Raw genomic sequence first — 27726 nt, 5'->3', positions numbered from 1 at the left:
TATTCACCAAGACAAATGGCATCACACAATTTCACAATAACAAATATAATCTGAAGTTATACATTTGCCATTAATTTTATAAGGTGCATTTAAAAAATTTAACAGCTGTGCTCATAGTATTTAAATACAGGCAAGTCCTTAAAACTAGCCAGCTCAAGTTTTCTTTAATCAATGTTTTGTCATCCTGTTTTCTTTTTTTAGTCAGAGAAGTTACTTCATTTACTTTCACCGTATTAAAAAAGAGATGATCTATGACTTAATAAAAACAGCTTAGCTCAGCAGCAGGAGTCCAAGACTCTAATCTCAATTCTGCCAGCCATCAAATGTATAACCACAGATACTGACTTAACTTCCCCTAGGCCTTTATTTTTTTATTATTTTTTTCAGTCTTCACACCTTTTTTTTACTGGAAGGCCATGTATTGCCTTCATTTCTTGTATTTTTTTTTTAAGATTTTATTTATTTATTCATGAGAGAGACAGAGAGAGAGGCAGAGACATAGGTAGAGGGAGAAGAGGGAGAAGCAGGGCTCCGCAGGGAGCTTGATGTGAGACTCGATCCCAGGACCCCAGGATCATGCCCTGAACGGAAGACAGACACTCAACCAACCAAAGGCAGACATTCAACCACTGAGCCACCCAGGCGTCCCTCATTTATTGTATTTCAAATCACTGTACATTTACTTTTGTGAAAATACTGCCTGCATTTTCTGGTACACACACAAAAAAAGCCCCTAAAAATGGTTTCAGGAAAGGAGAAAAATATCCAATTTAAATAGTGAAGTAGTTAAATAAATAAATAGTGAAGTAGTGCACCATAATTACTGCTACACTGCAGTCATTTCTGCATTTCCTATGCTTCTTAAATATCTTGTCTGATAACATACAATATAAAGAGCAATTATGGAAAACAGACATTTACTTCTAAAGTCTTACTGAGAATAACCTGTTGGCACTGGATAACCATTCACAGGCAGAGCCTCACTAGCAGGATATGCATATGCCCGTTGATTCATAACACCGACGCATCTTTGGACATTACTTCCATATTGCTGAGTGCTATCATAATCATTCTGTTAAGTGCCTATTGGGTAGCCAGTCCTAAAACTGGTCTCTAAACCAGCAGACAAAATTATTTCCAAAGTTACCATTGGTGTAAATTGCAGCACAGTAAATACCATTGAGTTTCCCCCCCAAAATCTCTCTTAATCAGACTAGAGTAACATCTGTCATAATTTTCCCTCTCTCAAAAGGCATTAAATCCAAAACTTTTGCTCAAAGGGTACCTGTTCCAATGGTCATCCTTCAACCCTCCTCTACCCCTGGAACAAGCTGAACCTCTGATGTCTTCAACCAACTGAAGCAACTTGGGGTTAAACGTTCTTGATTAGCTTCATGAAGCAGAGAGATAAGGTTGCTCACTTGGTTTATGTTATTAGGTATAAAAAAAGCGTATGCAAAAAAAAAAAAGTGTATGCTGTGCCTGTCTTGGTACTGTGAACAGCTCTTCTAATTCAATGAATATAATCCTCCAAGAAGTTAGGGTAGTCATAACTGATAACAAATTTCACATCTTCCAAATCTTGCCCTTGAAGCTGTATCTGTAGCAATCCAAACAGGGGTCAGCCACCCGTCTTTCCTTATTTTTTTAGTAAGCTCATCACATCTTTTTTGGTTTCAACAAAAACAATGGTTTCATTCTACTCCTCATTCACATCTCTTCCACCAAGGAGTAAGTTTTTCATCCTTTTCTACACCATGGCAAATATCTACAATCTGAAGAATGTCGTGGTTTGCACTCAGTTCCAATCCACCAATGTTTACATGGATCAAGCTGTTCTGATCCACAGTCTTCCTTATTTGGGGTTCGAAGACCTTTTCAAGCATTCTATCTACTTAATCAAGGATAGACAAGGCAGGTAGTTCTTCTCAGATTGGTTTTCCCATACTCTAAATAGTCAGTCAGTCTTCCAGGTGTTGCAACACAGGTTTCCACATCTCTCTCCAAATCACAAATCTGTAAGTCCCTTGGGAACACAACCAAAGATGCAAGTGGACCTCCAGCAACATACTCTATAGTATTTAGCAGCTATTTGATGTATCTGTTGGGCAAGTTCCAAGGTGGTGCCAGCAACAAGCAAATAGGCCCATTATCTTTCACTAGGAATGGCTGATGATTGATGTGGATTACAGCAGGCAGCAAATAAGACAATGTTTTCCCATATCCAGTCTGTGCTATTCCAACCACAGCTGCCAATCCACTCAGAGCAATGGGCCAATCCTGGGCTTGAGTAACAGTGGGTTCAGTAAAATTCTGTCTTGCAGTCACATCCATTACGTTTGCAGAGGAGTTTGCTTCATAAAGAGGCAGAACTGGCTTTGGGCAGTTGTGACCTCTAACTATAATTTAAAAAAAAAAAATTTCCTTACTCCTTCTATATGTTTCCACTTCTTGTGCTGTGCACCTAACTAAATCAAGGTGTTCTTGATAAAAATTTTTCTCAAAATTTGGGCAGCTCATCAAGATTTCATTTCTTTTTGACTAGTTTTTCCTCCAGAGTTTCCAAATTTCTTTCCAGATAGGGGCCCTGCCCTACTTCTCCCAAATCGAGATGTACCAAAGCTGTGTGATTCTTCAAGATGATACTGCTTTTTGTTCACTGCCTGGTGCCAAATATTCTTTTACAGTGATAGGCATCTGGTAAGTCAACATTTGGAAAATTATTATCTGTCTCCGGTTGAGGACATAGAACGGTATCATCTAAAGCCATATATGCTCTACTTGTGGACAGCAACTGGGGCAAGCTGGGGACATCTAGGGGTTCAATCTTCCAGTTATCTGCAAATGACTGGTCCCTAAATGGCTGATTAGGTATAATCAGAATCTGAAGGGGATTCAGGGAGGAGGGAGTCCTAGGCCTTTAAGAAAAAAATCTGTAAAATGATGCCAAAGCTCCTTCCAGTTCTATAGTTTGTAATGAAACAGCCTCTCTTAAGACCTGATAAGTTAATGTAAGAGGAAATAATTATGATCTATTATCCAGGTAAGGTTAAAGAAAAAGAAAAAATTTTTTAACACACTTGGATGTTCTAAGCCTTTTTCCTTTGAGGCACATTATTATAATTCATTTACTTTTGGCTACATAAAAATTGAGTTGAGTGTACTAATACTTGCGATAGAAAAGTATCTCAAATTTACCTTTATCGTTAAATAAATCACAGCACACATATAAAATGGAAATATTATGTAATCATAAAATCATATTTTGAAAGGATATTTGAGATTAAATTTTAAAAAGCCAGAATCATCGAGCCAATAATGAACATAAAGTATTAACACAAGGCTAGGCATAAGGTAAATATTTAACAAAAGATGCTAACATAAGTACCATCATTGCTTTTATAAAAACTGTATACAGTAGTTCCCCCCTTTATCCACAGTTGTTTTCTTTTTCTGTGGTTTCAGTTACTTGTGTTCAAATACAGTCTAAATAGAGATCACCTTCCTTCAGACAGTACGTAAGGGAGCCTAATGCTACATCACAGTGACTGATTCATTTACTTCTCTCTTCACCTGATTACGTAGGTATTTTACCATCTCACGTCATCACAAAAAAGGTGAGTAAAGAGTTAAGATATTTCTAGAGAGCATATTCACAAAACTTTTTTTATAATATATTGGTAAAATTGTTCTATTAGTTACTATTGTTAATCTCTTATTGTGCCTACTTTATAAATTAAGCTTTACCACAGGAATGCATATATGTATACAGAAAAACATAGTATATATAGGGTTCAGTACTATCTGTGGTTTCAGGTATCTGTTGGGAATCCTAGAACATGTAACTGTGGATAAAGGGAGAACTAATATATTTAATCCCACGTTGAGAAAAAAAAATTTATGAGAAAGAAAAAAGTTGGAAGAACTACGAACTGCTTAGGCTGGCTCTGTGTAGAGTCACAAATGATTTTAACTCTCCTCTGTATCGTTTATTCAATGTCCCTGTTTATCTGCTTGACAATGACTGCATTATTTTTGTAAGATCTACCCAAACCAGTATTTTCAATCTATGCCTCTGTTTTAGGTTTTAATCCACTCTATATGATAATCAGCCAAAACATCCTTTAAGATAAGGATCAGTACATAATTCTACTTGAACAGAGTTACCATAAAACACTTACTTTTTGAACTTTAGGAAGCATCATCATATTAGGAGCTAGAAATTCTAAAAAGGCTGAACTCAAATCCCACTGAAGCATTAAATTTCCTTAATCATTTATAAACTTATGCTGTGGCATTTTTTTATAATGAGAAAACAATACAAGGCCAAGACTAATATACACATCCTTCTTACAGGTCAAATTTTAGTATATCCGGCTTTTTGTTATATCATGATTCATGAACATGAGCTATCATGTAATATGCCTACAACAATAAATTATATCAAATTTGAACCAATTACAGAAAGGTGTACTAACAGGGTTTTCTTACTTTTATTTTAAAATGTTCTCATTGGTTGTAATGACCAGAACACAGTTCTTACTTTATGTAAAAATCAAGGTATGGCTAACCAGAAAATAAACAATAGCCTAGGCAGCCAATAAGGCAGTGATTGTGCTATTTACTCTACTAGCTAAGAAGACTTTGATAGAATAATTTTATACTTACTCTCTACTACTCCTGGAATTGCTCTATAATGCTGAAACTGGTAAAAGGATTTTTCCAACATGTACTCAGGATTAATTTCTTCTACACGTAGTAAATTCAAAACCATGTTGTAGGTCAAATGAAAAGCACTATTTAGAGGATCAGCTGAGCCCTAAGAGGAAAAAAAAGTCAATGTTGGGATTTTTCAAATATGATTTACATAGATACTTAAAAAACTGCTTAATAATTTAATCCATTTAATGAATATTATAGAAATGTATTAAGTTCTTTCCTTTAAATGACCAATACAAAGTGATAAATAGTTGATCTTTGGGAAATTATAATGGGGAAAAAAAATCCACTAAGTAGGAATAGTACTAGTTAAAATACTGTTTACCAAGTATGTTTAGCTCTCTGCCTTCTAGGCACTTGATAAGATTAAGATTACACTTTCTCACCCGTGGTGGGTGGGGCAAACAAACTGTTAATGATGGGTCACTTTCTGGCCAAGTATTTAATTGTTGGTGTGAAAAGCAGTCTTTTTCCCTCTGGCATAGTGACTGTTAATGTTCAAGGTGTGGTTCCTCCATCATCTTGCATCCCTAAACAATGATAAGCAGAACCTTCTTTATAAACCTGCACTGAACAAGAGAAATAAACCTTTAAATAACTTAAATTTAGGGATTTTTACTGTACATAACCTAGCTTGTGCTGACAGACTATACTAAATTCAACTCAGAACGATATCCAGATAAAAATTAGCACCTTAAAACTCAGCCGTCTGGAGTGATATGAAAAGTTAAGTGTTCCTCTTCCCCAACTTACAGACAATTCTTTATCTACATTTTCATAATTCTTTCTCCTAACTGTGACTGTTACCAAAGAAGGGCAAAACTAAGGGCTAGGCAGAATAAAATATTTATCTACACCGAGTGACCTTAACTCACTAAAAGTTTCTAACCAAAAATACTTCTTTGAGATCTAAAATTTTCTTTCAGCAATGTTTCTTCAGAAATATTTTTTTAGGGACGCGTGGGTGGCTCAGTGATTGAGCGTCTGCCTTCAGCTCAGGGCGTGATCCCAGGGACCTGGAGTCGAGTCCCACATCGCACTCCCTGCACGGGCTTCTCCCTCTGCCAATGCCTCTTCCTCTCTGTGTCTCTCACGAATAAATAAATAAAATCTTGAAAAAAAAAATTTTTTTTTCCAAGATTTTAGAGAGAGAGAGAGAGAAAGAAACAGAGATAGAGAATGTACGAGCAGGGAGAGGGAGAAGCAGGCTCAAAACGTGGGCCTCAATCCCAGGATTCTGGGATCATGACCTGAGCAGAAGGCAGACACTTAACCAACTGAGCCATTCCCACCCAGGTGCCCCCAGAAATATATTTTTAAATGTAAATACTTAAGAATGAAAATGGTTTTGTAGTTACACATAGTGAGAAAGGACTTCAATTACTCCACTCTGACCTCAAACTTTCTGATCAATTAATGTTCTTCTTTCCAGCATATCTCTTAACTCAGGCAAAAGACGCTATAGGCAAAGCATCCTCTGGTGGAAACTGAAACCAACCCCTCAAGGACTTCCTTGAGCCAGAAAGACTCTGCCCAGGACTAAGCCCAAGAAGATGAACAACTTGATCTGTAACCACCCCCTCCCCACCCACCGCATGTACCCAGGGAACTCTGTCCCACATTTTCCTTATATAAACTTGTGAAGTACTTTCGGCACTTTGGAGACAGTCTTTGAAATGCTGGTCCACTGTCTTCCTGGTACTGGCTTGCCTGAAATAAATTGCCTTTTTGTTTCACTACCACTTGTTTCTCTTTAAATTTTGCCTGAGGTGAGTAGCTAAACCTGCTCTGTTTGGGACCCCCTGGACCCAGGTGCTTTTGCACCTCTACGCCCCAGGTACAATAGGAGAATAATCAAATTCTGGGGAGAAGTGAATTCACTTTAGAAGTGAAATGTCACATAGCATGCTATGTATTTCTAAATGGCATAGTAAAACACATAAATACTTTTAGGGTAGTCAAGGGCTCTTAAATTGAGGTCCACAAACCAACGTTATAGCATAATTTTATATGTATGCATATAGGATTTTATGAGAAGCAGAGTTTTCACCACAGCCTTAAATGAAAAGTATTCCTTAACTCCTGAAATATTAAGAGCCATTCGCCCTAGGGGCATAGTTAATAAGTCCCTAAAACCTTGATGTTTATGAACTTTCCTTGAAACTAAGGCCAAGGGACACCTGGGTGGCTCAGTGGTTGAGTGTCCACCTTTGGCTCAGGTTGTGATCCTGGGATCCTGGGACTTGTCCCACATCAGGCTTCCTGCAGGAAGCCTGCTTCTCCCTCGGCCTATGTCTCTGCCTCTCTCTCTGTGTCTCTCATGAATAAATAAATACAATCTTAAAAAAAAAAGAAAGAAAGAAAATAGGACCAAAGGGAGATGTGAAGTTAATACAAAAACCAAATTCTTGGAGGAGAGAGTAATTTAAAGACAACTTTAGCTATTTTACCATTTTGCAAACAGACACGGACCTTACTTTTCTATTTTTTTTTTTAAGAGTTTATTTATTTATTCATGAGAGACACAGAGAGTGAGCAAGAGAGGCAGAGACATAGGCAGAGGGAGAAGCAGACTCCATGCAGGGAGCCTGACATAGGACTCGATCCTGGGACTCCAGGATCATGCCCTGGGCTGAAGGCAGGATCCCAGCCCTTACTTTTCTGTTATTTTTTTTTTCTATCTCCTCTCACAAATTTGGGGCTTCAATATTACCAATGTTTATTTCTAAGTGCAAGCTCTGCTTCTGTGTTGTTTTTCTTTTAAGATTTTATTTATTTATTCATGAAAGACACAAAGAAAGAGAAGGACATAGGCAGAGGGAGATGCAGGCTCCTCACAGGGAGCCCAATGTGGGACTCGATCCTGGAACTCCAGGATCACGCCCTGAGCCGAAGGCAGACACTCAACAGCTGACTCACCCAGGCATCCCATACTTCTGTATTCTCAACTGCTGTAGAATACACCTACCAGAATTCTCAGTGACCTGAAACTCAAGTTGGTATTGTGACATTTTATCTAAGTGACCCCAAGATAGTCTACAAGTTAATCTACTGAATTTGGCTGATAAATATGGTTACACTACCTAAAATGAAATTTATCTCTCTTGCTTTTTCCCATTACTGAGTGTCAGTCACTCTTACAAAGACTGTTAGTAAGATTACTGATTTTGTCACCAGCTAGACCCCCAAATCTGATCTTTACTGCTTATGTGATTATACTCACTGACCTTTGTTCCACATTCTTCCTTAAGCCCTTCCTTCTAGCTGATCTCTTAACTGAGGCAAAAGATTCGCAAGTCATTAAACATCCCATGAGGAAACAGAAACTACCCTTCAAGCAGTAACAACTGCCTTGATGAGGAGCTCAAAACTACCCAGACCAGCTTGAATTCAATCCAAGATTCTCATCTGCACATATGAACCAAAGAATGACTGACAGTTACCTTAGCTCATTATAATATTAAAATCCCCACCTAAGAAAGAACGATGACAAGGCTCAATATTCCTCCTAACACTAAATAAAGGGAATCCATTCACCATTGCTCAGGGAATCACAACTCGGGAAGTTACTTCCTGTGACCTCCTTATTTGTTGCGAATAAAATCCTTTGTGTGGCAACTCCACCTGGAGTAATTTCTGTGACTCTGCGAGGAGTGAACTCAGGATAGTTCAATTATAATTTGATTAATGGTTAATGAAATTAACATTTAAATTCCAATTTCGAAGGTCTTTCTTCTACTTTATCCCCTTTAAAAATTTCAATCAATCCATGGTTGCAGATTATTTCCTCTTATGTATCTTAGATTAGTTCCTTTGTTTCTTTACCTCTGCTATCTCCCTATTTCAAAGTTTCATCAAATCTGATTTAGATAGATCACTACAACTATCATTGTAACTACTCTGGTTTCTATTTCCCTTCCAATTTAATCAACGTGCTGCCAGACAACCCAAAATATAATTTCACTGTAATATAATACTCTATTCATCAATAATGACTACCTAAGGACCCTTGTAAATACTGAAATTTAGGTCATACCAAACTGTTAAAGAAATTATTAAAATATTTTAAATGCATGATTAAATGATTTACATGCACAAATATATAACTGTGTGTGCATGCTCAGATATGAGAAATGTTAAAAAAAATAATCTTTAGTCAACAAGCAATGAACACATGTATTCTGCTATCTTTGTAAGACTATTTAACCTAACAGGATAAATGATAGATGTGACAGATCCAAATTTTACAAATGTATATAAAACATACTAATTAGTTTTACATACCATAACGTGGAATAATCTACACATTTTAGTTCTTATTTGAGAAAATAAATGTTCTATTAAAGTCCTATTAAGAGCAAATCTCACTCACTGTTGCTTAAAGGAAAACAGACCTGACGTTTTAATGATGTATATATTACGTTGTTTTGGCTGCTATTAGTTTATATATTGTATTAAGGTCAAAAGAACAAAGTGCTGTCATGCCAAATTCAGTTTGAGTCAGTAAATGAAAAATCTATTTGTGTGAGATACTGAGAAGCAACAGCACATGGTGCTTAGAAGCATGCACTGACACCAAACTGCCTGACTTTAAAATCAGAATTTGCCATTTAACAACAATATGACGTTTGAAAAATTATTTAGCCCCTGTATGTTTTATTCATTTATAGAACTGGGATGGTAATAGCAATCATTTCAAAGCCCAAGACAAGTTGAATATTCATTTAACTGTTAATTGTTATTTTTCTGAATAAGTTGCCCACAAATTCTTTAATGACAGTAAAATCACCTGAAAAAAAATCCTAGAGGACAAAAAAAATAGTAGAACAGTTAGTCTCAATAAATGTGTCCAGAAATCAAGAAACAGAGATACACACGTATTTGTTTATATAACTGCAGCATCATCAGCAAGCAGATACTGTATCCTTTTGACAACTCAAACTATATAGCATTCAAGGTGAAAGGTACCACTTTACACTCACTAGGATGATCACTTTAAGTTAAAAGGACAGATAATAGGTGTTAGCTAGAATGCAGGGGTATGAGAACCCTCCTATATTGCTGATGAGAATATAAAATGGTATAGCTGCTGAGGAAAAACAGTCTGGTGGGTCCTCAAAAGGTTAAATATGAAATTATGTATGACCTAGCAATTTTACTCACAGGTAATATACCCAAAAGAAATAAAAGCATGTTTACATAAAACTTGTAAAGAACAATCATAGCAGTCAAAACAACATAAATATACATCCACTGATAGATGGATAAATAGGTTGTAATATAGCCAAAAAGAGCAATATTCATCAAAAAAGGAGTGAAGTCCTGATACATATTACAAATGCAGATAAACCTTGAAAATATTATGCTAAAGAAACCAGATACAAAAGATCACATATTATCTGAATTTATTTATTTTTAAAGATTTTATTTATTTATTGAGAGACAAAAAGAGAAACAGAGAGGCAGAGACATAGGCAGAGGTAGAAGCAGGCTTCCAGTGGGGAGCCTGATATGAGACTTGATCCCAGAACTCCGGGATCACGCCCTGAGCCGAAGGCAGACACTCAACCACCCAGGAGTCCCATATCTGACTAAATTTATATGAAATGCCTAGAACAGGCAACTCTATAGAGACAAAGAGTAGATTAGTGGTTTGCCTAGAGCTTAGGGGAAAGGGAAGAGGTAGGAGGGAAATAGGGAATGATTATTAATGACAATAAAGTTTCTTTTTAGGCTGATAAAAATGTTCCAAAATTTATTGTTAAGATGATAGCAAAACTCTGTGAATACATTAAAAACCATGAAAATGGGTGAACTGTATGCAATATGAATTATATCTCAATAAAGCTGTTTTTAAAAGTTCACTTCAGAAATGATGGAGAAATTAGAATCCTTGCACACCGATAGAAGGCAAAACGGTATAGCCACTGTGGAAAACAGTAAAAATATTCAATAAAAATTTAAGAAAAAAGAACTGCATATGGTCTGGCAATTCTACTCTGGGTATTTATCCAAAAGAATAAAAATCAAGACAATGAAGAGATGTTCAGAGAATGAGGAGAGGTGTAATGGGGTACTAATCAAAGGTCATAAAGTTTTGATCAAACAAAATAAAAAAGCTCTAGAGATGCTGTATGACCCTGTAGCAATAGACAATAACATTATTTTATAAGTAAATAGAATGAAAAATCTGTACTAAAGAAACCAGATGCTGTTATTAAAATATTACTTCCTACTATTGACAACCTGATTCAACTTTTTCTATTCAGAGCACAAAGAAAGAAAAATAGTGTTTATTATATCTGGCACAATTTAAAGACTAAAAATACAAATTTTCAATCTTGTGTTATTTTCTTTATATGAAGAATTAAAGTTACATAGACACTTAAAAAATAGGTTTCTAGGGTGCCTGGGTGGCTCAGCTGATTAACTGTCTGCCTTTGGCTCAGGTCATGATCCCAGGGTTCTAGGATCAAGCCCCATGTCTGGCTCCCTGCTCAGCAAGGAATCTGCTTAGTCTGCTTTTCCTTCTGCCCCTCCTCCCACTCATGCTCACTTGAGCCCTCTAATAAATAAATAAAATCTTTTTAAAAAAAATAGGTTTCCAAGTGTTAATCTTTAAAAGTGAAAATAAGACACCATACGATCACTATGAATATATACAGACAAGCTTTGTCTTCACTCACATAAAACATGTATTTTAAAAAACATACACTTTCATTTTTGCTTTAGTATACCAGATGTCCCACAACCATATCTCAAATTCTCCTTGCTGTTCACAAGTCTTTGAAATTGAAAAGAGTCTGTTTCAGAGAGATACTGACCTAAGTAGGACTTAACATGTTTTGGAGCTTTAGTTAATGATGTGGCAGTTAATTTTAAAGTTTTAATTGCTAAGTTTCTCATCCTACTAAGAGTTTTTCTAGGAATTTAGTAACTCCTTACTGCTTGGAAAAGGAGAAGAAGAGCAAACAGGCCAAACCTCCCTGAGAAGCTCTCCAAAACAAAACTCTTAAAATAATCCAAAAGATAGGGATCCCTGGGTGGCGCAGCGGTTTGGCGCCTGCCTTTGGCCCAGGGCGCGATCCTGGAGACCCGGGATCGAATCCCACATCAGGCTCCTGGTGCATGGAGCCTGCTTCTCCCTCCGCCTGTGTCTCTGCCTCTCTCTCTCTCTCTGTGACTATCATAAATAAATAAAAAATTTAAAAAAAAATAATCCAAAAGATAAATATTAAACAAAATAAACAAGCTAATTTAAAATAAAGCTTAAATACTTGAATTCATTTATGGAGATAATTATGAACCACTAAGAGGTAGTATTAGAATGGTAGATTGTAGACTTAATTAAGATATCTGGACATAGGATCCCTGGGTGGATCACTGGTTTTAGCACCTGCCTTCAGCCCAAGGTGTGATCCTGGAGTCCTGGATCGAGTCCCACGTCAGGATCCCTGCATGGAGTATGCTTCTCCCTCTGCCTATGTTTCTGCCTCTCTCTCTCTCTCTCTCTCTCTCTCTCTCTCGTCAGGAATCCTGCATGGAGTCTGCTTCTCCCTCTGCCTATGTCTCTGCCCCTCTCTCTCTCTCTCTCTCTCTCTCTCTGTCTCTCATAAATAAACAAATAAAATCTTTTAAAAAAATTAATAAATAAAATAAAAATAAAATAAAAAGAAATCTAGACTTGCAAAGTTAAGAGAAGGTAACTGCCCAAAACACTGATATCATGTGCCCTACTTCCTGTTCTGATAGGTGAAGAGCAATTTGTTCAGTAGAGAAGGCAGTTATAGAGACTGTCTTAAATTTGGAGGGTAAAGTAAACATTTTTGCCTTCTGTGGGGATCTTTACATGCCTTCCATTACATGAGTTACTCTTTACTTATTAGAACAGAAAGTAGGGTATAATCGGCACTTTGCTCAGTTATCCTCTTCTACCTTTTAAGCCTAGATAGTTTACTAAATTAATTCATCTACTTAGAAAGGTATCTGAATCGACATAACTAATTTCAAAGTGGCTCCCGAAGTATGTTTCTTAAATTGCTGGTGAGAGCACAGTATCTTAACTTGGTTACCTTAAGTAGCTGTTTTCCAATCGTTGGGCTCATCTTTTCATCCACCATAAGAATTACAATTCCTCTATCATCCATTCCCCTCCTTCCAGCCCGACCAGACATCTGAATGTATTCACCAGAGGAAATCTGTGTGAACATAATTAAAAATCCAGAGTTTAGGAGACAACCTAGTGAAAAAAGTATTCTTAAATTTTCATCACAAAATATAAAAGCACAAGTTATATATTCCACAAAAGGAAACATGATTAAAAATATCAACTTCTGGAGCTAAATTTTAGCTCCAAAATGATGGAAAACACTAAAGTCTAAGAAATCAAAGAAGGACTCAAAGTCTACTAAATATCAATTCTGACTTGATCATAATAGATTTCTTAATTTGCAAAAAGATATTAGTATAAAATAAACATTTATTTTTAAAGTATCTGAGAGCAACAAAGGCACCAGGAAAAACAACAGAAAAGCTAATCCTAAGAAAGATTTCAAAAGAACATTTCAAAAAGGTAATGCAAAAGAATCTCAGCAGGGCCCAAGGGCATCATTACAGTATAGCACACTATGATTTTTAGGTTTAATAATATGATACTGAATTATCAAGAAAAGATTGCTTTCTTAAGTTCAATTACCCACTATGCTCTGCAGTCTTACCATAGGGTCCTTAGGATGCCAAGAAGCATGTAAAGTCACAAATGACTTATTTACTTATTTTCTTATGGCATCAATTTTCTTTGGAGAATTAAGTAATTTTAAACAGATTACAAAGATATTTTAAACTTAATTATTTTAAATATAAACATGAAACTGTTAGCTAGCTGCATTATGAACAGGAATCATATACTACATGAATTAAATTACTAAATGTTCAATTTTAAAAAGTTACAGGTTATAGAAAATTTTTGAAGACTATGTAAAAGTTTCTAAAGAGAAATGGCACCTGATCATTACTATTTCTCTTTTGTATAGCATCTAATACATTTTAAAATAAAACAAACCAAGAAAAAAATGCTTTGTCTTTACGATCTACCATGAACACTTTTCAGGATTTCTATGATTAGTAATTACTGGCAGAAACTTCTCTAAGTAGAAAAGAATCACCACTTTCGAGGATTAGGTTAACTGCAGTAGCTGACTACTTAAGTTTCTCCCAATGCTAGTTTATCTGAGTCTTTGGCTTGTTCTGGATACTCAAACTAGAAATTTATCTGCTTTTCACCCCTGTGAAGCTCCACTGTCTACCTAGTTAATACCCATGTGCTGCTGTTTCTGTTTTAGGATTGCCTTCTCTAATGAAGCCTTCCATTACCCCTTATATACAAGAGATTTCTTTTCTCTTGCTCTAGTCTGTATATACTTCTCAGAATCCGTAACACAACATTTTATTGCACATCTGCCAACTTTCACCTGCTTTGTTTAACTTTTGAAGTTTTAATTTAGTAACTGTTTCCTGAACGGGTCGGCTCTGGATTAAGAATTTACTTTCTACCCAAATTCACTGTTTTACCCATTGTTCCAACTTTTTCTCCTTCCTTCTTAGAAAGGATATTATGTGTGAACCTGTTAAAACTTCTATTTTAGGGCAGTCCCGGTGGTGCAGCGGTTTAGCGCCACCTACAGCCCAGGGCGTGATCCTGGAGACCCTGGATCGAGTCCCAAGTCAGGCTCTCTGCATGGAGCCTGCTTCTCCCTCTGCCTGTGTCTCTGCCTCCCTCTCTCTCCCTGTGTCTCTATGAATAAATAAAATCTTTGAAGAAGAAAAAAAAAAAACTTCTATTTTAAACCTGAAAGATAAAATAGTGAGCTGCAACTGAAGCCAATATAGATTTGGTGCCTTATACTCTCAATCTTTAAGAAATGAACATTCCAGGGATCCCTGGGTGGTGCAGCGGTTTGGCGCCGGCCTTTGGCCCAGGGCACGATCCTGGAGACCCCGGATGGAGTCCCACATCCGGTTCCCGGTGCATGGAGTCTGCCTTCTCCCTCTGCCTGTGTCTCTGCCTCTCTCTCTCTCTCTCTCTCTGTGACTATCATAAATAAATAAAAATTAAAAAAAAAGAAAGAAAGAAATGAACATTCCAGATATATTTAAAATGCTTTAAAGCACTCATAAATCATCTGCACACTTATCTCTCATCATGAAACTCTTTCACCAAGGGGGATTTCATTTCTATGTTGGATTTTTTGTTTTTGTTTTTGGCTAACGGATAGAAACGAAGGATCTGAAGTCTAACCTTGACAAACTTGTTTACGGGTTCAGGTATAAGTTCTTCAGTATTTAGAACTGAAAGTCTCAAAGATTACATAAGCCCAAATCACCTTAGGTAAAACAAGTAAAGATAAAAAATATTCCAATATATTAATTATTTTACTTACCCATCTGAAATCTTTCCCATCAAATTTCCGGGCATTTGTAAATAAAACAGTTCTAGCTGGCATATTAATTCCCATAGCAAAAGTCTCTGTGGCAAATAAGGCCTAAAAAATTGAATAATTATATGATTAAACATGTATTTTATAGAGCTGAGAAACTAGTTTTGTAATTTTCAAGTATAAACAAAAATTAATTTTCAAAATTAATGAGACTGCAAAAATAAGACAACATGCTAGTCTTAGCATGTTGTCTTATTAAAATACTAAAAAATATTTCAGTATTTTATATGTAAAATTACTAAATAATACCTAATGTCCCTTGCATTCCAGAAAATTTCTAATTCAGGAAAAAAAGTCTTTCTTAAATTCCAGTGGTAGTAACTTGAAGAGGATACTACTACTGGTCTAATGTACAAAGCACAAGACTATAGATTACTTTTCTAAACACAAAGTCACATTTCCTGGCTTTCTGACTGATGGTACAATTTTGGAGTCACCCTTAGAATCTCTGAGGGGAGAAGAGAATCAGTGACTAAGTACACTTTTAAGACTTTACTAATAAGAACACACAAAAAACTGTGTGGCTTAAGCACACAAAAGTGTGTATTTATATACAAGTAAAGTTACTGAAGTACTTTTAATCTAAATTTTCATGAACAGGGAAGGAGATAAAAACATCTTACTGCATCAACTCAACAGAATGCTATTCACCTATTAAAAAATGAAAAGATACACATATGACAAACTGGATAATAACATGGGGAGTATAATTTTTTGTTTAAAAACAAGTATTATCTGTATGTTTCCTAGTGGTTATTCCTGGGAAGTAAAGGGGAATGATGGTGTTTCATTTTTTTCTTTATTTACAATTCCTCTATTTGACTTTCACCACCACCGAGTATCATTTATAGTTTAAAGAAAAGATTCTTTAAAATGAGCCTCAACAATAATCTAATGAAGGAACATCAACAGGGCTTTATCAGGATATAGGTGGAAACAGTGACCAATTCATTTTTTTTTAAAGATTTTATTTATTTATTCATGAGAGAGAGAGAGAGAGGCACAGACATAGGGAGAGGGAGAAGCAGGCTCCAAGCAAGGAGCCTGATGTGGGACTCGATCCTGGACCCCGAGATCATGACCTGAGCCGAAGGCAGATGGTCAACCACTGAACCACCCAGCCATCCCAATAGCAACCAATCTGTGATCTAAAATACCTCAGGTATATTCTTTAAAGTGACTAATTTCTTTTAATTGTCTAGTCATGGGACACCTGGGTGGCTCAGCGGTTGAGCATCTGCATCTGCCTTCGGCTCAGGGCTTGATCCTAGGATCCAGGATCAAGTCCCACATGGGGCTCCCTATGGGGAGCCTGTTTCTCTCTGCCTCTTTCTTTCTCCGTGTGTCTCTCTCATGAATAAATAAGTATTAAAAATAGTCTAGTCAGTGCTCAGATTCTCATGATACATATCTGAGACATACAGATATGATACATATCTGATTTATATGATACATACAGATATGATACATATCTGATTGTTAAAATTCTAACTTGATTTTTAAACATAAAATCATTTATAAATTATATATAGGCTTATGATTCCATTTGGAAGTTGTTTCCAATTTTTAATACCCCATTTCTAGGTATAGACATCAATATAATCTTTAAAATTAAATTAGATTCTCTGTGGTTTAAATTAGCAAACCCTAAAAAACTCTTTTATAAGTCTACCAGCAATTCTCCTTATCTTCTGTAAATTAGTTGTTTTAATCTGTATATAGTCAGGAGTCCACTCATAGAATCAACTCCACTTCTGATAGTTAAACAAGGATCTTCTGCAAAATTCCACACTATATAGTGTTACCATTTCTTACTTTAATAATAGGAAAGGAAATCAATGATATTTTACCTACAGACCAAAATATCTTAAGTATAACATTATATACAAAAATCAACTTGAGGGGAACCCAGGTGACTCTATCAGTTAAGTGTCCTACTCGGTTTTAGCTCAGGTCATGATCCCAGAGTCGTGAAATCAAGCCCTGCACTGGACTACACACTCAGTGGGTAGCAGTCTCACCTGCTTGAGATACTCTTTCCCTTTCTGTCACCCTCTGCCCTGTCCTCTGCTTGCATACATTTTTTCTTAAATAAATAAATATTTATTTCTTTATTTTTTAAAGATTTTATTTATTCATGATAGAAAGAAAGAGAAAGAGAGAGAGAGAGAGAGAAAGAGAGAGAGAGAGAGAGGCAGAGACACAGGCAGAGGGAGAAGCAGACTCCATGCCAGGAGCCCAACACGGGACACGATCCCAGGACTACAGGATCACACCCTGGGTCAAAAGCAGGAGCCACCCAGGGATCCCCCCCACCCCTGGCTTTTAAAAATCAAGTTCATTATCTAAGTCATTCCACAGGACCTTATTTAAAACACATATACACAGGGATCCCTGGGTGGCTCAGAGCCTTGGCACCTGCCTTTGGCCCAGGGCGTGATCGTGGAGTCCAGGGATGGAGTCCTGCATCAGGCTCCTGGCTTGGAGCCTGCTTCTTCCTCTGCCTGTGTCTCTGCCTCTCTCTCTCTCTCTCTCTCTCTCTCTGTGTGTGTGTCTATCATGAATAAATTAATAAAAATCTAAACACACACACACACACACACACACTGCTGCCTATAAACAGTGTTCTCAATTTTCAAACTGTTTAGACACATAGCTAGCTCAGCTAACAGAGCATGCACCTCTTAATCTCAGGGTTTTATGTTCATCCCCCATGTTGGGGATAGAGACTACTTAAAAAAATAACAGTAACAATAGTTTTCAAACTATTCATACAACAGAATTCTAAGGCATAATAAAAGTAAAATCTTACCTTTATCAATCCTTCAGAAAATAGAATTTCTATAGTTTCTTTCAAAATAGGAAGTAGACCACCATGGTGAATACCAATACCTCTCTTCAAAAGAGGAAGTACATGTTCAACCTGTGATTGGAATAATGTTTATTTCTCAAGGATGTACAAAAAGGGAAATAAAAAATGTTAAACTAACCAAATTAAGAAAAGTGGGCATCAAAAAAGGCTGTTTAAGGAAATGTTATAACTTTTTCAGAATAAAAGCTAAAACCAAGCCCATATTCCCATAGATTATTAAACTCAAAATTCAGTATAATTCTCCCTCGCTTTCCTTAATACAAGATATACTTTAAATGAAACTCATATATGCATTGCTGCCTCAAATCTTCCAGCATCACTTCATCTCCCAAAATACTAAGAGCAATGAGGGCAAAGTTTGTATCTGCACAAAATAAACTTAATAAATACTAGTCACCTCCAAATAAAAATAAATAACTATATAGCCTACTTTATATAAATACGTACTTCATCTAAAAGCAAATGAATTATGAAAGAGTTCATCCTCATTAACACTTAAGCAATTGTCATTACATATTTATTTTTTTTTTTTTAGATTTTTATTTATTTATTCATGAGAGACAGAGAGACAGAGAGAGAGGCACAGAGATACAGGCAGAGGGAGAAGAGCAGGCTCCCTGCAAGGAGCCCGATGTGGGACTCGATCCCGGATCCCAGTATCAAGCCCTAACCTGGAGGCAGATATTCCACTGCTTAGCTACTCAGGTGTCCCACATATCTACTACTAGAACTGTGCTAGGATAACAAAGATGTATAAAGACAAGCCTTAGCCCTCAAATACTAATTCAGCTGGGAAAAAAAATTACAAGAAAATCTTCTACGACAATATACACTAGACTGATTAAATCAGAACCTCTGGGATCCCTGGGTGGTGCAGCGGTTTAGCGCCTGCCTTTGGCCCAGGGCGCGATCCTGGAGACCCGGGATCGAATCCCACGTCAGGCTCCCGGTGCATGGAGCCTGCTTCTCCCTCTGCCTATGTCTCTGCCTCTCTCTCTCTCTGTGACTATCATAAATAAATAAATAAATAAATAAATAAATAATAATAATAATAAATAAATCAGAACCTCTGAGAGTGGCCCCCAGTCATCAGTATATTTTAGAAATCCCCAGGCGGGGATCCCTGGGTGGCGCAGCGGTTTGGCGCCTGCCTTTGGCCCAGGGCGCGATCCTGGAGACCCGGGATCGAATCCCACGTCGGGCTCCCGGTGCATGGAGCCTGCTTCTCCCTCTGCCTGTGTCTCTGCCTCTCTCTCTCTCTCTGTGTGACTATCATAAATAAATAAAAATTAAAAAAAAAAAAAAAAAAGAAATCCCCAGGCAATTCCAATAGCAAAGGAAAAATCCACTGGATCAAAAGCAGAGTAGACATCAAATTCCTCACTAAACATATGACTTTCATTAGGTGTTTTCTTTGGTAGCCTTATGAATTAAAAAATTTAGTGACTTTGGGAAGCCTGGATGGCTCAATCAGTTGAGCATCCGACTCAATTTCAGTCATGATCTCAGGGTTATGAGATGGAGCCCCAGGTCCAGCTGTGTTTAGCATGGAGCCTGCTTGGTATTCTCTGTCTCCCCCTCCCCCAGTCCACCCCCTGCTCATGTTTTCTCTCTCTCTCTCTCTCAAAAAAAAAGAAATTTAGTGACTTAAAACTAGCACTAATAACTTTGTATTATTAGGAACAGAAGTAATTTCCAGACCATGCAAGCTTTCAGAGAAGAATTCCCTTAGACAGCACATCTTTTGTCTTGTCATCTTTTCAGAAGTGTAAAGTATAAATCAAAGTATCATTCCAGTGTTCAATACAACTTATTTACTGTAGTAAGTAAACAATACACTATGTAGCAAAAAAACTAAAAAATGCAAACTGAAAATATGCTATCACACTTAACATCCACTTTACTTAAGTCACACTAAATACAAACCTGAGGGAGTTTTTTATCTTCATCAGACAAGCAGTCAATGGCATTACTGAATACTTCTTCAACCATCTTCTTTTCTTCATCTAAGAAAAAATTCAAAGGTAAATAAGTGATACCAAACCTCACAGATTGCACAGAATAAAAGTCTATAAAGAATAAAAATAGAGCCAGCATTTAAGACAGAAGGGAAAGTAGATAGGGACACTTGAGTGGCTCAGTCAGTTAAACATCTGCCTTTAGCTCAGGTCATGATCCTGGCGTGCTGGGATCAAGTCCTACATCGGGCTCCCTACACAGCAGGGAATCTGCTTTTCTCTCTCCCTCTGCCCCTCCCCCTGGGTCATGTGCACACGTATGCTCTCAAATAAAATCTTTAAAAAAAGGAAAAGTAGATTAAAATTATCATTCATTGCCGTTCAAAACATATCTAACAGAATTAATCTATGAATAAAAGTAGTCTATTACAAAATTAATAACAAAAATTATACTAAGTGCCATATATCTAATATTTAAGTCTAACAATTACAGATTACAGGTATTATTATTATTATCCATTATTGAGGAAAGTGAGGTTTAGAGCAAATAATGGAAACTGCTATTAACTATTAGAGAAGCAATGCCAAAGCCTATGCTTTTAAATTATATTGCCTTCTTATAAAGTGTCTATTAAATAACAGGTAGTCAATAAACATCTGTTCAATTAATCAATATATGACCCTGCAACATTAAGCAAACGCAGCACTGATAGTTATAAGAAAATATTTCTAAGCTGAGTAATTTGCTCAAATAAAAAATAAAGTATTACTAACTTTAGGAGTTTATGTAGGATATCTGTTATTATTTTGCTCATGAATAAGTAAAAAGTAGCTCTAAAAGTACATGTGTTTAATTCTGTGCCTTGATAATGGAGGCTATGCAACTGACATTTGATTCTGGATGACTGAGGATATTATTTACTTCTCATTATATAGGATTACATATGTAAAAGGATAAACTGAATAATAAGTGAGATGGTATTCAATATGCTGAATATTTTGATAGTCTATGCTACTACCTAGCTGTGTGAATTTAAGTAAGTTATACTTACAAATAATATGTGAGAATAACTGATTAATTTAATACAAGTTATCTTACTATATTTAAAAGGTTACACCACAGTCAGGTAAAGGACAGGTCATCCTCGTTTGGATTTTTTCTTTTTTTTAAGATTTTATTTATTTATTTATGAGAGAGAGAGAGAGAGAGAGAGAGAGAGAGAGAGAGGCAGAGACACAGGCAGAGGGGGAAGCAGGCTCCACGCAGGGAACCTGACATGGGACGCAATCCCAGTTCTCCAGGATCAGGCCCTGGGCTGAAGGTGGCGCTAAACTGCTGAGCCACCTGGGCTTTCCCTTTTTTTTTCCTCTTAAGGATTTTATTTATTTATGAGACACACACACACACACACACACACAGAGAGAGAGAGAGAGAGAGAGAGAGAGAGTCGTTTGGAGTTCCAGAATAATGAAGCATAGTACTTTCTATACAGAAAGTGATCTGACCAAGAAACCTAACCTTAAGTTGTCACACAGAGAACCACAGTAACAAAGGAGCTTATAGCAATAAAGTACAAGAGGGTATAAACTAATATTTTTCAGGAGGGATCTTTGGATTTTACATAGAGTAATATGTTTATACCTCCCAATAAAACAAAACAAAGGGAAGGAAAAGAAGGAAATAAAATAGGGTCTTAAAGCTTTTACAAATGCAGTGAGTACCATGAGTACCTCCTGTGACTGTAACATGAACTGCATATCCTAGCAATACACAATAGATTAATCACAACAGATTAACAATATTAAAATATATTTACATTTCATATAACATTAAGACTGTACTGAAATTATATATTATATAGTACCTGTGTTAAAATCTAATTTGGTCATCTGAAGTGCATAGGCTTCACAATCCTTCTTACTAAAACTGAAAATAATTACAGGCTGAAAATTTCTTTCCATAATCATCTTCACAATCTTGAACACATTTGATGGTCCTGCAAAAACAGTACATATACCAACCCAAAAATTAACTCAGGATGGATAATAGAGCTAAATATAAAATCTCTAACTATAAAACGCTTAAAAACTATATAGGAGTAAATGTCCATGATTCGTTATTAGGCAAAGCATTCTTAGGTATGATACCAATAGCACAAGCAACAAAAGAAAAAAAGAGATAAACTGTATTTCATTAAAATTAAAAACTTTTGTACTTCGATACCAACAATCAAGTGAAAAGACCTTTACCCACAGAATGGGAAAAAATAGGTAAGGGTCTACCATTCAGAACATATAAAGAATTCTTACAACTCAACAACAACAAAAAAATGACAATTTCATTTTTAAATGGGGAAAAGATCTGAATAAGTAGTTCTCCAATAAGATATACAAATGGCCAATAAGCACATGAAAAGATACAACACATCATTAGCCATGAGAAAAATATAAATTAAAATCATAGGGGCGCCTGGGTAGCTCAGTGATTGAGTGTCCACTTTTGGCTCAGGTCATGATCCTGGGGCCCTGGGTCACATCCCATATCAGGCTCCTCTCATGGAGCCTGCTTCTCCCTCTTTCTATGTCTCTATCTCTCTGTCTCCCATGAATAAATAAAATCTTAAAAAAAAAAACAACATATGATTTACCAGTTCATACCACAAGGCTGACTGTATTCAAAGAGACATATTATAGTGAGTATTAGCAAGGATGTGGAGGAAATGGAAACTTCATAACCTTCTGATGGGAGTGTAAAATGGAGGTGCCATTTTGGGAAAATATTCTTGCAGTTATTCAAAAAGTTAAACATAAAAATACCATGACTTAGCAATGCCACTGCTAGCTATACACTCTAGAGAAAAGAAAACATACATTTATATAAGCTTATATATAAATGTATGCTTTATAAATTTATAAATATAAATTTATATAAAAATTGGAGAACACAAATATTTATACGAGCATTATTCACAACAATCAACAAAGAGAAATAACCCAAATGTTCAACAACTGATGAATGGATAAATAAAATGTGATATATTCATATAATGGAATGCTATTTCATTGTAAAAGGGTTTAAGAGTATTGATTGACACATGCTGTAACGTGGATGACCCTTGAAAACACGCTAAATGAAATAAGCCAGTTGCAAAAAGCCACACAAATTATGATTCCATTTATTTGAAACACTCAGAAAAGGAAAATAGACATAGAAGGGCAGATTACTGATTGTGTGAGGCTGAGGGGCAGGAGAAGACTTTAGGAGAAATATAGAATAACTGGTAATGGATACAGGGCTTCTTTCTGACTCGATGAGTATGTTTTGGAATTAGTGGCCGCACAAGTTTGTGAATACACTAAAACACACTGAACTACACACTTAAAAATGGTAATTTTTATGGTATGTGAATTATATATCAATAAAAAAATTGTGATGGTTGCATAATTCTGTTAATATACTAATAACTATAAAATTGTAGATTTTAATGGATAAACTATATAGTATGTGAATTATACCTTAATATCATATATGAGAATGAGATGAACCTTTTATCCCATTTTATCATATACTATCTATTTATACAGTTTTCTGAGGGAAAAAAGTGAACAAAGTTCCACATTACCTTTTGTTCCTCCTTTCCGCCCCTTCTGATCTCCTTTTGCCAAATCACCTGCATCTCGAAGTACTTGCATCGCAGTATTAAAATTATCTTCTCTGAAGTCACCCTGGAAATCAGATACTTTTCTATGTAACCTTGCTAATATTTAACCACAATCCAAACCTTTTTTTAAAATCCAAGCCTTTTTCATATTTCAAAACAAAGCTTCCTCAAAAAAAAAGTAATAACTATCACAAAGGTCAGTAAAAGAATGAAAAATGTACATAATAGGTAATAAAAGGTGACAGAGATATTAAAACTGGGAAAAACAAAAGATGTCTGAAACATGCCCTAAGTCCCTGTTCTTCAGACATTTTAAAACACTGAAAAAGAAGAAGAAAAAAAAAAACTGGGAAAGAAGAAAAATCTTAATTCATGCCTAAGAGAAACACAAGTCTTAAATATAATTTTGGAAATAAAAATACACACAAAGCCAACAGTTCTGGACCATAAAACTACCTAAGAAAAAAATGGACTTATACTATTCTACTTCAGTTTTAGGAAAAATAGGTATAAACAACCAAGGGTGACATTATAGGGAAGAATCACAATTACTCCCTTACATTTTCATCAACAACAAGGTGCAGGCCATCTCCCCCTGCTGGAAAAATGTAGTGCTGCAACGGAGTAGGCCGGTAATCTGTGTAAATTACATGACAAGGCTGTAAAAAAACAAACAACAAAAAATCAACAATTAAACACATTTTTATGTCTTCAAAATAATACAGTGTATTTAACTTACCTAAAAGACCTTGGGGAAATAAACTTTTGAATTCAACATTTCAAAAGAAGAAAAAACTTAAAAAATTTAAAAAACCAGGCAAGAGAAAAATGTGGAACAATTAGGTCTACTGAATTATACTACCATCTATTCAATTTTATCAATCAGGGCCAAATATATGATATGAGCCTCAATAATGATCTTGGATTCAGACCCTAGACCTGTGATGCCATAATTATAGATGATGCCTGTTCCTACGTAGTATGGTGACACAGAATACTCCCTGAAGTAAAATAGGATTTTTCTGCCCCACAGAGGGTTTTCAAAGGTTTACTAAATCAGCAGATTGATCTAGCTCCTCCAGAAGATCCAATAGGTTTCTATCCTACAGAAGCAATATAGATGTTACAAAAATGTCATCAGAGAGCTTATACAACAGATAACAACTTATAAGAACACTGGTATAAAGGAAAAATAAAGACAGGAAAATAAAACCAAGAATTTAGCACAAATGAACAAATGCTTGTTATAAGGTCCTATACTCCTGCTAAAGTTGGACTACAAAAACAAATGGGAAACACAGTCAGTAAAAAGGCTGACAGTATTCACATAGGAAGAATCAAATCACATGCTCAGGAGATGTCGTCCAGCTTCTTCCTAGTACTAGATCTTAGAGGAAATTCTCTACTACAAGGCCTCACTCTATGAGTAAATGCAGTAGTTTCCAAACCTGGCAAATCATCAGATCAACTTAGGAACTTTTAAGAGTTAGCTCACAAGCTCCTACTCACAGAGATGTTGATATACAGGGTTTAAGATAGCACTTAGAAATACAAACTTGTAAAAACCAAGTCACATGATTTTGATAAGCTTGCCGGACGTGAGAAGTACTTTTACATTAAAATGTCTTCTTAATTCTAAGTGGCATCAAGAACAAAGTATAAAAGATAGTAGAGCCAACTTACAATGTTTTAAATATTGAAGACACCAAAAAAAAAAAAAAATACCTGTTTATGTAAATGGCAAATCCATTCAGCAAACTGTCGGGCATTTGGAATAGTAGCCGAAAGAAACACATAGTGGACATTGTCAGGAAGCAGAATAATAGTTTCTTCCCATACAACACCACGCTCTGAAAAAAATATATATACTTTGGAATTTACTGACATCTAATATTATTTTCTCTCAAGCACAATAATTAGGAATGCAGACCACTTTACACAAAGATATTTTTAGCCACAGACCCCCTAATGAAAACTACTTTAGTTCTTACCATGAATTTGTCCAGTAGAAAGTTAGTAGACTAAACCCCTAAAAACACAATGTGCTCTGAAATAATACCCTGCAAAGAACAGCTCCACATGGTATCCTTCTCACACAGGATAACAAGAATCCCTGACAATGGAAATAGTATTTCCATCTCACTTTGAGAAAGAGAAGTTAATTAATGCCTTTTAGAAAAGTTATAACAACAAAACTCTTTTTTAAAAAAAGATTTTACATTTATTGATTGACTGATTGATTGTTAAAAGATTTTATTTGAGAGAAAGCACATGAGCAGGGGGAAGAGCAGAGGGGGAGATGTGCTGACTCCCCGTCAAGACCTGAGCCAAAGGCAGACGCTTAGCAGACAGAGCCGCACAGGTGTCCCCTAGCCACACTTTAAATACTTCGTTGTCAAGGGCCATTTCTATCACTGCAGAAAGTTCTATCAGACAGTGCTACGTGAGATCTGACAGGAGGGGGAATTCAGTACTTCACAAATCAGGACACAACAGCAGCTCAGCTGAAAAGTCTCACATTTATTACTGAACCAACCTACTGGTATAGAGGCATAGTAACAGAGAAAATCATTCCCTTGATAAGACATGTCTATTGGCAAGGTAGGAAGGATGTTTCCATTTTGATAAGATAGGAACATGTGATCTCCATGCAGCTTAAATATGTGTGCCAATTATGTTTGCTATTTCATGACTGCGACGCTTCCTCATAGACCCAGCTTGGTTCTTCTCCAATGCCTCCTCTTGGAGTTGTACCTGATTTTATTACCAGTTTTCATCCGAATCCACTGGGGAATAGGACGATTCTGCTTTTGTTTCTTGGCCAGGAATCACTTGATTCTGAAAGTCTTGTGAGAAGACATGGTGATCACAGTCAACCACACGCAACCAGGATGGCGGTGGAAAGAAGAGAGCTTATTTATTTATTCATGAGACACAGAGAGAGAGGCAGAGACACAGGCAGAGGGAGAGGCAGGCTCCATGCAGGGAGCCTGACGTGGGACTCAATCCTTGGTCTCCAGGATCCTGCCCTGGGCTGAAGGAGGCACTAAGCCGCTAAGCTAAGCCACCGGGGCTGCCCTATAGCAACAAATTTCAAAGATACACCATTACTATACCATATAGCATCTTTCACCCAAATAACCCTCGTGATCTCTAGACATGAAAGATTTGATGAGCAGCAAAACTATGTCAGTTTTTATTTAAATGAAAAAAAAAATCTAGAAAAATCAGTTGAGAGATTCCTCTTAAAACAAATACAGGATTCATGATTTTAAAACCAGAACAGCTCTGTTCAGAACCTAGGTGGCTCAGTGGTTGAGCATCTGCCTTTTGCTCAGGGCATGATGCTGGGGTCCTGGCATGGAGTCCCACATTGGGCTCCCTGCAGGGAGCCTACTTCTCCCTCTGCCTAGGTCTCTGCCTCTCAGTCTCTCATGAATAAATAAATAAAATCTTAAAAAAAAAAAAAAAACTTTAATTTTATGAATTTGAAAGGGGTGAAATGTTTAAAAGGTAAATGATTTCATAAATTATATTACTTTCACTATAAATATAGGTTAACTCAGTGCTTTAGTTTAAATAAAAACTGAGTTTAAATATGTACATATGTAACTTTTAAATGTTAACATTAGCTCTCCCAGTTCCACTCAAAATTCCAAGTATACTTACTTTTCCCTACAGCAGTGTAATGGTTCAAGTAAACGGATATTTATTTTTTTTCTCATTTTATTTCATAATCCCTATTTTATTTTATTTTTTTAACCATAAACCCACATTTCTTAGTTTTTAAAAACTGAAATACTAATAAAAAATCCAAGTAAGTTAACTCCAGGCTGAAAATCTTAAAAATTTCTTTAACACTGATTTTAGAGTTCTCTATTAAAAGCAAACTAGCAAAAAAAATAAATAAAAATAAAAAAATAAAAGCAAACTAGCTTCAGGGCGCCTGGGTGGCTTAGTTGGTTAAGCATCTGCCTTCAACTCAGGTCATGATCTCTGGATCCTGGGATCGAGCCCTG

The 27726-nt window shown here is 36.2% G+C and overlaps 1 protein-coding gene and 2 pseudogenes across 1 annotated transcript in view; all 3 read right to left on the bottom strand.

The window, feature by feature from the left end:
* MTREX (Mtr4 exosome RNA helicase) overlaps positions 1-27726 on the bottom strand; it is a 104061-nt gene that overhangs the window by 53323 nt on the left and 23012 nt on the right. The window contains exons 8-16 of the mRNA XM_041765631.1: positions 25433-25557; positions 24268-24366; positions 23669-23771; positions 21911-22042; positions 20014-20093; positions 18028-18138; positions 15159-15260; positions 12792-12917; positions 4669-4819 (exon numbers count right to left, since the gene is read on the bottom strand). Coding sequence (XP_041621565.1) covers positions 4669-4819; positions 12792-12917; positions 15159-15260; positions 18028-18138; positions 20014-20093; positions 21911-22042; positions 23669-23771; positions 24268-24366; positions 25433-25557 — 1029 coding nt within the window. The remainder of the gene's footprint in view (positions 1-4668; positions 4820-12791; positions 12918-15158; positions 15261-18027; positions 18139-20013; positions 20094-21910; positions 22043-23668; positions 23772-24267; positions 24367-25432; positions 25558-27726) is intronic.
* Positions 1246-4208, bottom strand: LOC121496970 (annotated as a pseudogene).
* Positions 26013-26568, bottom strand: LOC121496856 (annotated as a pseudogene).

The sequence above is a fragment of the Vulpes lagopus genome, chromosome 8, assembly GCF_018345385.1.
Source record: "Vulpes lagopus strain Blue_001 chromosome 8, ASM1834538v1, whole genome shotgun sequence".
NCBI classification, from domain to species: Eukaryota; Metazoa; Chordata; class Mammalia; order Carnivora; family Canidae; genus Vulpes; species Vulpes lagopus.
This window is presented reverse-complemented; position numbering and strand designations above follow the sequence as displayed.